At 35.1% G+C, this 15,719-nt stretch overlaps 1 protein-coding gene across 2 annotated transcripts; it reads right to left on the reverse strand.

Moving 5' to 3' along the window:
* Positions 1–4,781: 4,781 nt before the first annotated feature.
* LOC139755388 (tRNA (cytidine(32)/guanosine(34)-2'-O)-methyltransferase-like) lies at positions 4,782–14,260 on the reverse strand. 2 transcript variants are annotated; one of them, XM_071673633.1, is made up of 6 exons: positions 14,043–14,259; positions 12,853–12,922; positions 11,912–12,093; positions 10,411–10,620; positions 8,103–8,290; positions 4,782–7,338 (listed from the first exon to the last, which is right to left on the reverse strand). In XM_071673633.1, exons 1-6 carry the CDS (start codon positions 14,161–14,163, stop codon positions 7,036–7,038), a joined length of 1,074 nt encoding a protein of 357 aa, XP_071529734.1. In that variant the 5' UTR covers positions 14,164–14,259; the 3' UTR covers positions 4,782–7,035. The 2 variants fall into 2 exon arrangements, with proteins under 2 accessions (XP_071529734.1, XP_071529733.1); XM_071673632.1 differs by having other exon boundaries at positions 6,900–7,338; positions 14,010–14,260.
* Between the last annotated feature and the right edge of the window lie 1,459 nt (positions 14,261–15,719).

The following is a 15,719-nucleotide window of genomic DNA, read 5'->3' on the forward strand; positions in this document are numbered from 1 at the left end:
ATTTACCAATATACAAAAATCACCCTAGCAAAAGTTGCATGAGAAAATTATTTACCAATATACAAAAATCACCCTAGCAAAAGTTGCATGAGAAAATTATTTACCAATATACAAAAATCACCCTAGCAAAAGTTGCATGAGAAAATTATTTACCAATATACAAAAATCACCCTAGCAAAAGTTGCATGAGAAAATTATTTACCAATATACAAAAATCACCCTAGCAAAAGTTGCATGAGAAAATTATTTACCAATATACAAAAATCACCCTAGCAAAAGTTGCATGAGAAAATTATTTACCAATATACAAAAATCACCCTAGCAAAAGTTGCATGAGAAAATTATTTACCAATATACAAAAATCACCCTAGCAAAAGTTGCATGAGAAAATTATTTACCAATATACAAAAATCACCCTAGCAAAAGTTGCATGAGAAAATTATTTACCAATATACAAAAATCACCCTAGCAAAAGTTGCATGAGAAAATTATTTACCAATATACAAAAATCACCCTAGCAAAAGTTGCATGAGAAAATTATTTACCAATATACAAAAATCACCCTAGCAAAAGTTGCATGAGAAAATTATTTACCAATATACAAAAATCACCCTAGCAAAAGTTGCATGAGAAAATTATTTACCAATATACAAAAATCACCCTAGCAAAAGTTGCATGAGAAAATTATTTACCAATATACAAAAATCACCCTAGCAAAAGTTGCATGAGAAAATTATTTACCAATATACAAAAATCACCCTAGCAAAAGTTGCATGAGAAAATTATTTACCAATATACAAAAATCACCCTAGCAAAAGTTGCATGAGAAAATTATTTACCAATATACAAAAATCACCCTAGCAAAAGTTGCATGAGAAAATTATTTACCAATATACAAAAATCACCCTAGCAAAAGTTGCATGAGAAAATTATTTACCAATATACAAAAATCACCCTAGCAAAAGTTGCATGAGAAAATTATTTACCAATATACAAAAATCACCCTAGCAAAAGTTGCATGAGAAAATTATTTACCAATATACAAAAATCACCCTAGCAAAAGTTGCATGAGAAAATTATTTACCAATATACAAAAATCACCCTAGCAAAAGTTGCATGAGAAAATTATTTACCAATATACAAAAATCACCCTAGCAAAAGTTGCATGAGAAAATTATTTACCAATATACAAAAATCACCCTAGCAAAAGTTGCATGAGAAAATTATTTACCAATATACAAAAATCACCCTAGCAAAAGTTGCATGAGAAAATTATTTACCAATATACAAAAATCACCCTAGCAAAAGTTGCATGAGAAAATTATTTACCAATATACAAAAATCACCCTAGCAAAAGTTGCATGAGAAAATTATTTACCAATATACAAAAATCACCCTAGCAAAAGTTGCATGAGAAAATTATTTACCAATATACAAAAATCACCCTAGCAAAAGTTGCATGAGAAAATTATTTACCAATATACAAAAATCACCCTAGCAAAAGTTGCATGAGAAAATTATTTACCAATATACAAAAATCACCCTAGCAAAAGTTGCATGAGAAAATTATTTACCAATATACAAAAATCACCCTAGCAAAAGTTGCATGAGAAAATTATTTACCAATATACAAAAATCACCCTAGCAAAAGTTGCATGAGAAAATTATTTACCAATATACAAAAATCACCCTAGCAAAAGTTGCATGAGAAAATTATTTACCAATATACAAAAATCACCCTAGCAAAAGTTGCATGAGAAAATTATTTACCAATATACAAAAATCACCCTAGCAAAAGTTGCATGAGAAAATTATTTACCAATATACAAAAATCACCCTAGCAAAAGTTGCATGAGAAAATTATTTACCAATATACAAAAATCACCCTAGCAAAAGTTGCATGAGAAAATTATTTACCAATATACAAAAATCACCCTAGCAAAAGTTGCATGAGAAAATTATTTACCAATATACAAAAATCACCCTAGCAAAAGTTGCATGAGAAAATTATTTACCAATATACAAAAATCACCCTAGCAAAAGTTGCATGAGAAAATTATTTACCAATATACAAAAATCACCCTAGCAAAAGTTGCATGAGAAAATTATTTACCAATATACAAAAATCACCCTAGCAAAAGTTGCATGAGAAAATTATTTACCAATATACAAAAATCACCCTAGCAAAAGTTGCATGAGAAAATTATTTACCAATATACAAAAATCACCCTAGCAAAAGTTGCATGAGAAAATTATTTACCAATATACAAAAATCACCCTAGCAAAAGTTGCATGAGAAAATTATTTACCAATATACAAAAATCACCCTAGCAAAAGTTGCATGAGAAAATTATTTACCAATATACAAAAATCACCCTAGCAAAAGTTGCATGAGAAAATTATTTACCAATATACAAAAATCACCCTAGCAAAAGTTGCATGAGAAAATTATTTACCAATATACAAAAATCACCCTAGCAAAAGTTGCATGAGAAAATTATTTACCAATATACAAAAATCACCCTAGCAAAAGTTGCATGAGAAAATTATTTACCAATATACAAAAATCACCCTAGCAAAAGTTGCATGAGAAAATTATTTACCAATATACAAAAATCACCCTAGCAAAAGTTGCATGAGAAAATTATTTACCAATATACAAAAATCACCCTAGCAAAAGTTGCATGAGAAAATTATTTACCAATATACAAAAATCACCCTAGCAAAAGTAGCATGAGATAATTACTTACCAATATACAAAAATCACCCTAGCAAAAGTTGCATGAGAAAATTATTTACCAATATACAAAAATCACATCTTTTTCTTGAAGATCCAGAGAAATGGAAGAAATTGTAGTCTACAGACGTCTCATAGGTTTTAATGGGGTATATGGATGGTTTGCTAGATTTTGTTGTTCTTAGTGCCTTATTCGTATGCCTCTGGTGGAATTTAGTACTGTTACAGCTAGTTTAGTTAGCTTAGCTAAGTTGAGGATTAATTATTATGTACATCGATGGATGGATGGAGCCTCTCCAGTACTTTGAGATTCTGTGGGAATCAAGGGAGTTCCATATTTGTACATCTGCCGAGGCCTTCGATATAGTTCTTGTTTCCATTGTCTTCTCATTTATGTCATGCCATTTTGCTGCTTCCCTTGAGCATGCACACAATATTTAAAGGAAGGGGGGTTCACAAAGTTAGCCTCTTTGAGCTTTGGGGTTCTGTGGGAACTAAATGAGTTCCATTTTTGCTGCCTCCCTTGAGCATGTACACAATACTTACAGGAAGGAGGGTTCACCATATCCTACTTCAACATTTCATGTTCATTGAGAGCACCTTAACTTAAATGTCTATAATATCAGACCAATCCACAAGGAAATGAAGTCTATATAATGTGTTCATATTAAACAACAGATCCCAAACCAATAAGGAAACATAAATGCTATATCCTAACTACAATTCATAGTATCATGGGTCCCCAGCCTGGATTCAAGGCATCACGAAGATCCTATGTCAGTATCTATTAGGCAAATAAATATTCACCTTCAGGTGAAAATGGATGAAGGGTCATCTTGCTGTAGTGATTTATGCGTGAATTAGCATAAAAGTTTATAAAAATAAAAATAGGAAATAACATGTCTATGGTAATAGCAATGGAATGTAAACAATTGCAGAAAGCAACTCAAATCTCATTTCATAACACTATGGTCCCCAACTTGGAATGCTTTGAATCACACAGGTTATATCCCTCAATTGATGTGCAAGCAGGTGTATATTTTCAATTGCTAAATAATGATAATAAACCGGTGGGGTTTTCGTCACATGGTGACAGACCAAAGAATGTGAGACATATAATTATGAGTACTTCATCAGTGACTTAATAGGTTTTCATAATGTTTTACCAATTTTATCTGAAATGTTTACTAACCTGTATATACAGTAGAGGGAGTTTTTCTCTTGTGGGATCCCATATCCTGAGCTTTCTCTGCCATATATCTTTCAAAATCTTTGTATCATGTCAGCATTCCCTGTTTGATCACTGTGAATGTATGTATACAAGTATTATTTATGATCCTGTATATCATTATATCACTGTCATCTTCTTGCGTGGATCTGTCTGTGTTTACCAGTTCACTGAGCAAAATCAGACATTCCCATGATTGTTTGACATCATACTCCATGAGCACCTCAGCTCTGCTGTTAACAAAAAATGTAAATTGTCAGTATTATTCAAAGCCATTTAAATGCCTTCAGTTCCATCACTCTTCACCATATCACTTGTTCTCTTTCTCTCATTACTCCCTCCCTAGCTTTCCTCCTTCCATATTTGCACTCAGTTACTTATCCCCTTCCCATACATTAATGGTATATACTGTATGGTATTTCATACTTCGAATCATGCTGTCTCACCATTTAGTCCAGTGTTTCATTACAGTAAAATGAGCTCATTACTCTGATTAATAGGCTAATGCCATCAGTGATTTTTTTTCAGTATATCATACAGTAAAAATCTAAATACTTGATTAATTTGGATCACCATAAAGGACATTACACTTATATCAAATAATCTATCTATATCTCTGATGCCTGTTCCCTCATGGGTAACCCTAAAATCATTTGCCAAATTAAAAAATAAAAAATTTGCTTAAACAACTGAGTGTGATAGCATCTCATAAAATCTTCTGAAATACTTTAAGGGCAAATTTTGTATATTTTTTTGTCAAAGGCAGTTGTGTGTTCCTCGTGCTATCTGATTATGGCAGGAAAAGGCAAACAGATATATAAAAATATGTTTGTTTCGAATTACACAGACATAAAACATTAAAAGATAAAGAACTGCAACTATTACAATTCTTTTTCCATGCTACTGCATTATATCACTACCTTTATCAACTGCCCTAAAGAAAAATATACATAAAACTTGATATGTACCTCAGGATTTAAGATTATTTTATCTTAACAATATAAAGCACTATAAAAACAGACACTTAATTGTGAGTTGATTGTCCCTAACCTGCCACCAGAGTTCCACATTTGAAGAATAGTAAAGGAGACCAACTATATGCAGAGATGGCTGCAACCTCATGCAATGATTCAAGTAACTCTGACAGTAGTAAGGAAATACATTTAGTGCACTTTCTGGTGGCAAGAGGTGGCCATCTATTACATCATCACTACCCTTCTTATTACTGCAGGTTTCATCAAACTGGCCTTTCATTACCTACACTAACTATCTAGCAAGGTGCCACTCAAGTGTACTAGACCTCCCTGATTTTTTATTATTACACGTGACAAGAACCATCCAACCACACAACACTACGAAATAAACTACCTTGCTCTATTTCACTTAGGTTCCTCATACCAACTATCAAGTGGCTTAACATACTCCATGATCAAACCTCTTTCACCAACATGAGCACATTATTAGTCTTCGTTATCACTGGGGATAATATTCAATATTTCAACAGTGACCTTTTACTCAATGCTTTTGATGCAGTTAGTACAGTAGGCAACATTTTCCTTTTTTTCACATAGTCAGAGATCCTGTTCTCTTTCCTTTTCTCTTCTGTTGACCCTAAAGCAGTGTGGCCATTTTGTGAAATATTTTCTCTTTACTATCTGTGTTGACACACACACACTGATAGAATTCTCACTGACTACAGCAAATCTGGATGAGATTCTTAACTGATGCATTTTGTTAGCCGGATAGCTCAGTTGGTTCAGTGCTACGCTGATAGCATACTGTCCATGTTTTGATCCCCTTAAAGGCAAACACTAGCAGTCCAATCTTAGAAAGTCTATAGTGCAGTGTTTAGCGCTGTGGCCTACTGTTCTAACAGGCCTGGGAATAAGTTCCACAGGGAAACCAACTCCTAGACGTTCATCCTCCACTTTGGGGCTAGTCAATAAATAGGTACCTGTCAAAAGCTAGGGTGTGTATATGTGTGTACACATAAAGTTAAGGCATAGTGTATAAACATGGTTAAATGAAAAGCAAATGAAAAATAAAACTCTCCCCATCACACAAACACTAACCACCAACAATAACTAAACATACCTGAAACATAAATTCATGAATTGTATTTTTTTCATACTTGATAGCCATTTTTCGCATTATTGAGGTAGCTCTACGAACAGACCAAGAAGGGCTGGATCTGCTCACATCCATTCTCTACCTGCCATGTGTAATGCACTGAAATGACAGCTCCCTATGCACAACCAGGCCCCATAGATCTTTCCATAGTTCACCTTAGAAGCTTCACATCCCCTGGTTCAGTCCAGTGACAGCATGTCAACCACAGCATACCACATCACTCTTAATTCATTCTATCCCATGCACACTTTTCACCCTCCTGCACATTCAGGTCCTGATCACTAAATCTTTTTCATTCCAACTTTAGCTCTTCAATGTGGTCTCTCCCTGTTCCCCTTCTTCCCTCCACTTCTGACACATAAATCCTCTTTGTCAACCTATCCTCACTCGTTCTCCATGTGTCCAAACCATTTCAGCACACCCTCTTCAGCACTCTCAACCACACTCTTTATTTCCACACCTTTCTCTTACCCTTTCTTTAATTAATCAAACCACTACACACCACACAACGTTCTCATACACGTCATTTCAAAAACATCCACCTTCCTCTGCACAGCCTTATCTACAACCCATGTCTTGCATCCAGTCAATATTGTTGGGACTATATCTTTAAATATAAAAATTTTTGCCCTCCCACATAACGTTTGATCTTTCTTACTCATTTTTCAGTGTTCCCAGCACCTTTGCCCCCTCACCCACCCTGATTCACATATGAATATAAATTATACATCTTTCTTATATTTTCATACCTGACACCATTATCTTCTGACCAAAAATTCTACTAGCAATTTCAGCCAGGCACCTAGAAAAATCATACTTATGTACATTGATGTGCAACTTCTGATGTCCCATCTGCAAACTTGTTTTCATAATTAAAATAATTGTGTCGTTAATGAAATCTAAAATCACACACACAACCAATGACATTTTAAAAGCTTAATCATCCATTTAGGGAACTGGAGCTGTTTAACTGATTATCAATAATATGTAAGTTTTTTAGCTTTGTGTCAGTATCTGCCATATCAGTTTGACTGTCTGACACACTTGCTTGTTCTGAATTTTCATTTCTTCTTTGGGCATCTCCCTCCTTTACTTTTAAATCATTTTCACTGTCTTCACTTAAGGGAGATGATGTACTTGGAGACTGTTGATGCTGACGTTTCATGGCAACTGCAGTGGTATAAGCTGGGCTGATTGGTGGCTGTACTGGGGGTCGGTACTCATATGACTGTCCTTCACCAATCTATCAGAGAATATATGAATATAAGTACAATCATTGTTCTTAAAAATATCCAGTAACATTTTGTTTTCTTTAAAAACAGTTTATCATTACTGACTCAAAAGGAATCAAATGGCTACTTACTGGTACCTAAAAAACATGATGCTATTTTCAAGGGTCTTGTACTAAGTTCTTACTAGAAAGCAGCTGATATCCTACTCCAATCTCCAGAGCAAAATCATCTCTCCAAAATTTGACGAACTTGAATCTTTATATTTTTCTGACAATAATAATTTCCATATTAAAACTGATGTTCACCACTACACATAATCAAATGGGAGATAATCTGAATCTTTAAATGAGATACATCATCAGCTGTTTAATGTAACATTGTACTAGCAATTACTAGCAGCTATATAATTACTGTATTTTGTAATAAAACTGTTATTTGTTCATGCATGAAAACTTAAAACAGGGTTTTTTAGAGGAATTATAAATTCATTTATTATAAATCTTTTCTATATAATAAATACCACATTCACTTAAAATGGTCTCTGCCATGAACTCTACCCCTTGTATAAATGTGAGAGATCAATACTAGTGAGGATGAATTATAAGATTTATAGTTTAATTCATAATATACTGCCTGAAATGAAACTATAAAAACAATATTTTTAAGCTCCTGCATTCTGATACTGTCATCAGGATCAGAAAGGAGGCAGTAACAGTGAAAACAGAAAAATAGCATGCGAGCATAACATAGTCCCTTGAAATAATATTCATATTACCTGTAAAGGATAGGTCATGTCAGAGTCATAAGCAGATAAGTCCCCACATGCCAAAAATGGTACGATCACACGATTGACTCCTTCAAGGTCTTGCCATGATCCCTCATAACTTAAGTCAAGCAATGGGTTTACCATCGTAGGAGTATATCCTGGAGGGGGTGCATAATCTTCACACACAACAAATGCCTCTGAAAAAAATTGAAACCCTTTTAAGTTCAGCAGTACTACAAAATTTGTAAATTTGCAGTTATGGAAAGTAATTGTATTCGAAAACTGCCACCCAAAAATGCTGCCTACTGGTTCATGTTTATTCTCCCACTGCACAGCTTCTTCATTCTGTTCTTATACCTAAAAATATTTCTCATAATTCCAAGCCCTCACAAGTTATAAATGCTCTTACAGCATTTCATTTGACATCTGATCCCACCATCCTTTACATCAGCAAATATTCCTTTAATGCTATGGCGCCTCCTTACATTATGGAAGTTATTCACTTTTTTAACTTCTTGCTTACAAAACCTCTCTCATAATAAAAGAAGAAAGGAACCTTTTACTACCAGGGGCAGAACCCTGTATACATTAAACAATGCAATTGCCTAAAAGCCAATTAAAACGCCATCTAATCCCCTAGAGGGTGTATCCACCAGGATTTCATTTTATTAAACACCATAATATATCTATAAGGCTAACTAAGATTCATTTACAGAGATTCAATAACCATACACCAACCGAACTAGGCTATGAAGTCAATGAGGTGAAGTAGGTTGCACCCCTAAGCCATCAATGCACATCACTCAGTATCCATTAAAGTCTGTGCCTGTGGTCTGTTATAGTCTCTACTTAAAAGACAAAAAGATAAAAAATGAAAAGGACAGAGGGCAATGAAAGGAATGGGGAAATGTATGGACACTCACTGGGCTATGTCTCTCGTGAAGAAATGATTTTTCATACTTCATAAACAGCACTTATTACCTTAGAGCAGAGTCCCATGTACATGAAAAAAGTAAACCCAAATGAAGGATGTCAGAGTTAAAGGAAAACCTAAACAAAAAACCTAACCTTTAGTGACAATTTAGCTTTCAATCTTGAATGTCCTCTTCAGAGGGCAGTGTACCTAAAACCACTGAGTGGAAGGTGACTAGATCTTAGCAGAGGTCTTGTTTAATAAAAGTTTTTGTCTAATGCTCTTCACCTCTTTTACTAATTCCATATCACTCCAATTGCTCTACATATACAACCGCAAACTCTTCCATGGCTCCCTTACATAAGTGATGATTCAGCTTACTGGCAGCACATTGCCTCCTGTGTACCACAGTGCTCTAATGCACTCAAATTATATGCATGTTTTACAACTTCCTGCATGTTTGATGCATCTTCCACTCCATCTTTCCATTTCATCCTTAGTCTTCCTCTTCTTGTTCCTTCCACTATCAATGCATATGTTTTCTCAATCAGTCTCTCCTCACTCACTCTCTCTCCATATGTCCAACTCATTTGAAAACATCTTGCTCAACTCTCTCAAACAAACTCTGCTTACTATCACATCTCTCTCACAATGTCATTCCTTAATCAACCCTCCTCACATCAAATTTCATCCTCAGCCACTTCATTCTAAATGCATACACCCCTCTTCCATACTTTTGTATTTTGAGCCTATAACTCATCCCTACAGATCTGTTAGGACCGTTATGCCATAAAACATATCCATCTTTCCTCTCACATATACATATGAGGTGGTCATGATTAGGGTATTCAGTGCCTGTCCCCATTCTGGCTGCCTTAAAAAAAGTATTTCAAGAGTGAGCTGATGGCCCAGCATTATGTGACACCTTTCAACAATGCCACCCTGTAAGCGTATGATTCACGACATTTCTCAAGTACAGCAATTAATACACAGGTCTATACACATAGCTCAGTATCTCCAATGAATGTATCTACTAATCCCTTACATGAATATAATATCCTGTGTACCATCTTCATTATTTTCTTTACACAAAACAATAAGGTGCAACATAAAAATAATGAAACAATAAATCTGAGGGTAGACTGACTGATCTACCACAACTATGGTCCCCAACCACCACCATACTGAAAAATGCCATGTGCTTGCCCAACTTAAACTAATAAAATCTAAAAAGACCATTTAATTCATCTAGCTTAATCAATCACAACCCACACAAACTATACTCATCATCCACAGTCAAATATGCCCTGGCTTTCAGATGCTAATTGAAGTCTCAGAGATGAATAAGAATTAATCTCTTACCTTCATAAACAAAAAGATGGAACATTTTGGGCTTCAACTTACCAATACTTGAATTTCGTGAGGACCGGGGCTTAGTCACACTGACTTGCTTAAAGAATATCTTGAGTTGAGAATAAAGAAGTGTAACATCTTTTCCACGAAAAATTTTTGCCACAAAGGTTCCTCCTTCTGCCAAAACATGTGTAGTGATGTTTAGGGCTGCTAGCAACAACTGAGCCTGTACGTACTCATCGAGGTCATGAAGGCCTGTCACTGGGTTAACAAAAACAGATAATTACTTTTTTATGAAAAAAATATATCACTAATCTGCAATGTAAAACTAATGATAATAAGACTACGAAATTACTGAGGGAACAGGTAAAATATTTCTCAGAGAACATCTGACAGCTTCAAAATGCCATAACATGGTGTGAGATGGATGTTTTATGAAGATTAAATGCACCTTTACCATTTGTGTTGACTTTATCTGGTTTCCTGGTTACACAATACTATGAAGGAAGATCAGTTATCAGATTAAGTTATATCAGTGAGCTAGATGCCTCAATCTTTTGTTGGATTAATAACCATACAAACAAGCTGGATCCCTTCTTTTTCTAATTTTGACAATATCTCCTTTTCTTATAAGTCTATACAAGGAATGCTTGTGAATGTTTGTCTTGTTCTGTATGTTATCTTCCATTTAATCATGCAACACCATTATCATTTTCATACAATGGTCTCCTGAAAAGTTACTCAGAACTCTGACTTAGTTTATACTTACTGTTACTGTACATATATCTTCTAATAAGTGTAACTCACTATTGTTATCAGCTGCTTTAAGTTATCAAATATGACAATCTCATATTCATTCAAAAGTGGCTGCCAAAGTCTCATAAAAAACTTACTTCCATACAACAGTTCCTTTAAATCTTATGAGAATTTGGCCAATACTAGTGATTTAATTTACTATCCAAATAATTCAGGAGCCTTTAATTCTCTGAAATGATACAAAACCACAGAATATGGATATTGCAGAATATTTTGTGCACAAGGATATTAATGACTTATCACTCTTGTTTTGTGTTTTTACTCATTATCATACCCCAAGACCAATTTCTGGGTACATGCCTGCACTTACACATGCACACACACACACACACACACACACAGGGACAATTCCCTCTTCTTGGTTTTCCTTTCTTACCTCTTTGATCTTAATTTTTGCCCCATTCAAACTAAGCTATGAGCTATATCAAATATATTTTCCATACATACATTCTACAGCTCTCTTCCTTTTCTTTCACTAATCTTTGCACACTTTTTTTCATCTCTGTTTCAATGATTTTTTTTTATATTGAAACTGTCTTACTCATCCTTCTGTCTCCTTTAACCAATTCATGACCTAGCCGTGATGAAGGGTATTCTGTGATAAAAGCTACTGTCATTAAAAATCAATGCATTAAACAGACTTCAAAATGATATTCATGCACTACTGACCAACACTAGCTAATGCGCAACACCTTTACCTTTATCTTGGGAAATCAAAAGTCCCTTGTATACATACCATCTGGAGCACCATCACACACCACCAACTGGGCATTTTCTCCTTGAAAATGACTGATAATGGCCTCTGCTGTGCTTTTTTTGGTTATGTCACCCTGAAGCTGAACAACCCCAGGGAGTGGTGCCATTGCTTGGAGGTCCACAGCCACAATCTTTACTACAGAGGGGTTTGGTGCTGCACCTCTGTAATAGTGATATTACTCAATAAATGGTGTTCATAAAAACAACGTTTATAGGGTATTTATCTGGAATGATGTATGATCTATGCCCTCTCTTTCTCTCTCTTTCTCAACCAGAAGTAAAGTAAGTCTCCACTTGCAGCTTCCCTAAAATAGAATCATTATGTTGGTGGTTTTAGAATATTTGTTAGTACTCAAAACTTTTCATCTGATCAAAAAAAAGTTATTATAAAAGCTACATAATACAAGTTGACAAGAAATATGTTTTTCTTTCACAACCTTACAGAGGTATTGCCTGGGAAACTGTGCATCCCCTGTAGAATATTCAGTCATGGCAATCACAGTCCACATCTATGTGCAGTTTTCTTGTGAAGGATAATTCACAATTCTTCAGCCAACAGGAAAGTAAAATTGTTACATCCTTCTTGCTTAAATCCAGAAAATATTTCATATAAGAATAAAGATGGCTTCAGATAAAGAAAAGCCATATCAAACTGAGATACGGAAAATTCTTGTGGACATGAATGAGATACAGTTGAGTCTGATACAAGAGTCTACTGTATTGATATTGGTGCATTAATGATACACTGTGCTTTGTAGGGGTTATCTTTACTTTCGTAAACATACAAGCACTTTCCTTGATTATACCTCACCAGTGTGCCATTCACATCATGGTAATTACTACAAATAATGCAATCATACAAGCTACAGCTAAGAAGAATACAAACAAACATCCAGAAGAAAATGGCTCGCCAGTACTCACCTGAGGGTGCGTGATAATACCTGGCTCCAACTTCCTGGTGCAGCACACAAGTCTACCACTCGAGTCACACCTGGAAATCAAACACCTTGGCCTGAACTCAGTGTACAAAACACATAAAAACTCAGCAAAATAAATTCAGTAATTCTCTTTTTCCTCCTTTCCCATATTTACAAGCACAGATTTAGAGAACATAGAATTACATTTCATAAAACCCTTATGGTGCTATTGCTGTTAATCTATGCTAATATAACAAGGTGTTACTGGTATCACTCTATGCATGTAATATCTATCCCCAGTTAAATTACACGCACACTGTAATCTATGTTGGCTAGCCATAGATGGCAACAATAAGGTCCAGTCACTGAAACTGTCTAAAGGCCTCAGTAACCTCCTTAATCTTAAAGTGCTATAATCATTGACTGATAGCGTATGGTTCACTGCTATCATGTAATTAATGTAAAAATTGGCAGAACTTGTAAATGTCAATACAGCCTATTAAAACCTCACTTAATAACAAAATGATAAACATAATATAACACTGTTTCATCTCATTTTGAGGCTCACACGTATATTTGATTATATCCAGCAACATGTTGGTGGTGCATTTTTGTGAGTGTGACTGGCATATTTTGACTCTAATACTGAATATTTAGATAAATTTTGACTGCCAGGGAAGTCAGGTGAGATTTTTAGAGGATCTGTTAATTTTCTGCAAGTGTATTACCTACTTTTCCATAAATCTACCACATTTTCTTTGACACACTACTATCACCTACCTCGTAACATTTAAAAAAATGATAAAATAGATAATTTCTCGGCATGTATTTCGTTCTGAGCTTAAAAACTCAATGCAGTCAAGTTGTGGAGCTCCAAACCCTGTACCTCCATGCCCAGTATGCTAAGGTAAATTGCACAATGGCTATAGTTTGACATGGATTAGTTATCTTTTACCATGTACCAAACACTGACTAGACTTGTCAAATGTTTCACTCTGATTAAGTGCAGCCATACCCAACCTAAAACATCCCAACCCAACACAAATGAAGTACATGCTACTACTAAAACATAAGTACCTATTTCTTACAGCTAACTAGACAAATATCATTAACTTATCGTCAATATGGGTCAATAAATAAAGGTACATCCCTAAAATACACCTTTACTATCATATATACTTAACGGTGAGCCACCTTTAAATATATTATATTCTTCATTAATTTGAATAAGCTTGAATGCACTTCTCGCCCTCCAGCCTTCTTCCTTTGCAAGTCGGTAGTAGACATCTCGCTTGTCCTTTGAACTACGGCCCATTTTACGTCAAATTCACCTCAATGAATTGGTGATAGCAAAGCAACGAGCTATTCAATGTTTACACATTCACCCAAAACATAAAGCTGGCGAATGTTTTCCGCAGCTGGCTATATCAACAGCCAACATGCAACTTGCCAGCGTTCATTTCACTTGAAGAATTACCAAAAATGCCTTTATCACTTCTAAGCATTTGAGTGCTCACTGGTATGATCAAATGATAGACTAATATATTAGCTACATTACAGCCCGTAACTTCACCTCATTTTATTTATATGAATTTCCGTTGGTTGCTTATCAACGTCAACGTCTTTTTAACATCTTTTGATGCTCAAAGATAATTCTGAGACTTCATACACTGTCAGTATGTATACTGCCCAGTGCAGATGATATGAAACTTTTTTTTATTAATGAGCAGGCTTGATGAGAGGGCGGGGAGGAAGGGGTCGCTGCTCCAAGTCTAAGTCCCTTTTTGTGTATTATTACATCTTAATCCTAAATTTTCTTTAAAAGGAAAAACTGTTCTCAATGCGTCATCCATACGTGATAGAATATATGCTTTTTGCTTTGTTTATGAACTCGTTGCCGAGCTGATTTATCATTTTCTTTTTTTTTCTAAGTAAGTTCAAAGATAAAAAGAGAAGGGGGGGGGGGGGTCTTAAGAACATCACTAGCAGGTCCCCTTTTCAATGGGGTCGGGGAGGTTATCAGCCCCGAGGCCCGTGCTGAATCTCGACGCCCATGTTTGCAAGTTAAGTTTTTATGTCACCAAAGTCATGAAAATGATAATGATTTACTGAAAACTGATGAGGAGGTTTGAAATTTTGATGTAGGTGTTTTACTTCAAATTGTGTATTTGAGGAATTAGATTTTTCACAGTATTACGATGCTGCGTGTGACTAGAAAATGTCACTTTGTTCAAACTAAACAGGGCTGGAATAAATAGATAAAGCAAAATTTCGTTAAACACTAAATAGTGCTCAAGGTTTAATCATGGTAACTTTAAGTGTTTAGAAAAATATGTAATACGTCTTAGTGTTTGTCTTGTAAAATACAGAAGACATGAAGAGTGTAAGTTAAATTATCATTCTACATGAGTTTATATTGGACACTTTGAACAATACAGTTCACAGCTGAGTTGAAATGAGGAGTCTATGTAATTCCCTATTTATTTTGTACGGGGGAGGGATTTCTACACTCGTGGAGCCTCCATGTCTTCAACTTTCTCAAATGTCACACCACTTTGCAAACTTCTGTGCTCCGTACACATTCACGATCTCTTAAATCTTTTATCATATTATGATACTACTTTGCATTGTTTTCTAACATCTTTCGGGGACTGTCTACGTCATTAAGATGGTTTAAATATTTAAAGGCTGTGATCAAGTCGCCTCTCACTCTCTTTTCTATGATGGGGCAAATATGAAAAGCCTTTCGCCTTTCCCAGTCGCTCTGACGAAGACTACTGGGTTCCTCTGCGTCTCTTAAGGTTTTAAGTCTCCCTAAGTATCCCATGACTAACTGACTATCATTCAAAAGCAAGCGTTTACTGTTCGCGC

The sequence above is a fragment of the Panulirus ornatus genome, chromosome 19 (genome assembly GCF_036320965.1).
Source record: "Panulirus ornatus isolate Po-2019 chromosome 19, ASM3632096v1, whole genome shotgun sequence".
In the NCBI taxonomy this organism is placed as follows: domain Eukaryota; kingdom Metazoa; phylum Arthropoda; class Malacostraca; order Decapoda; family Palinuridae; genus Panulirus; species Panulirus ornatus.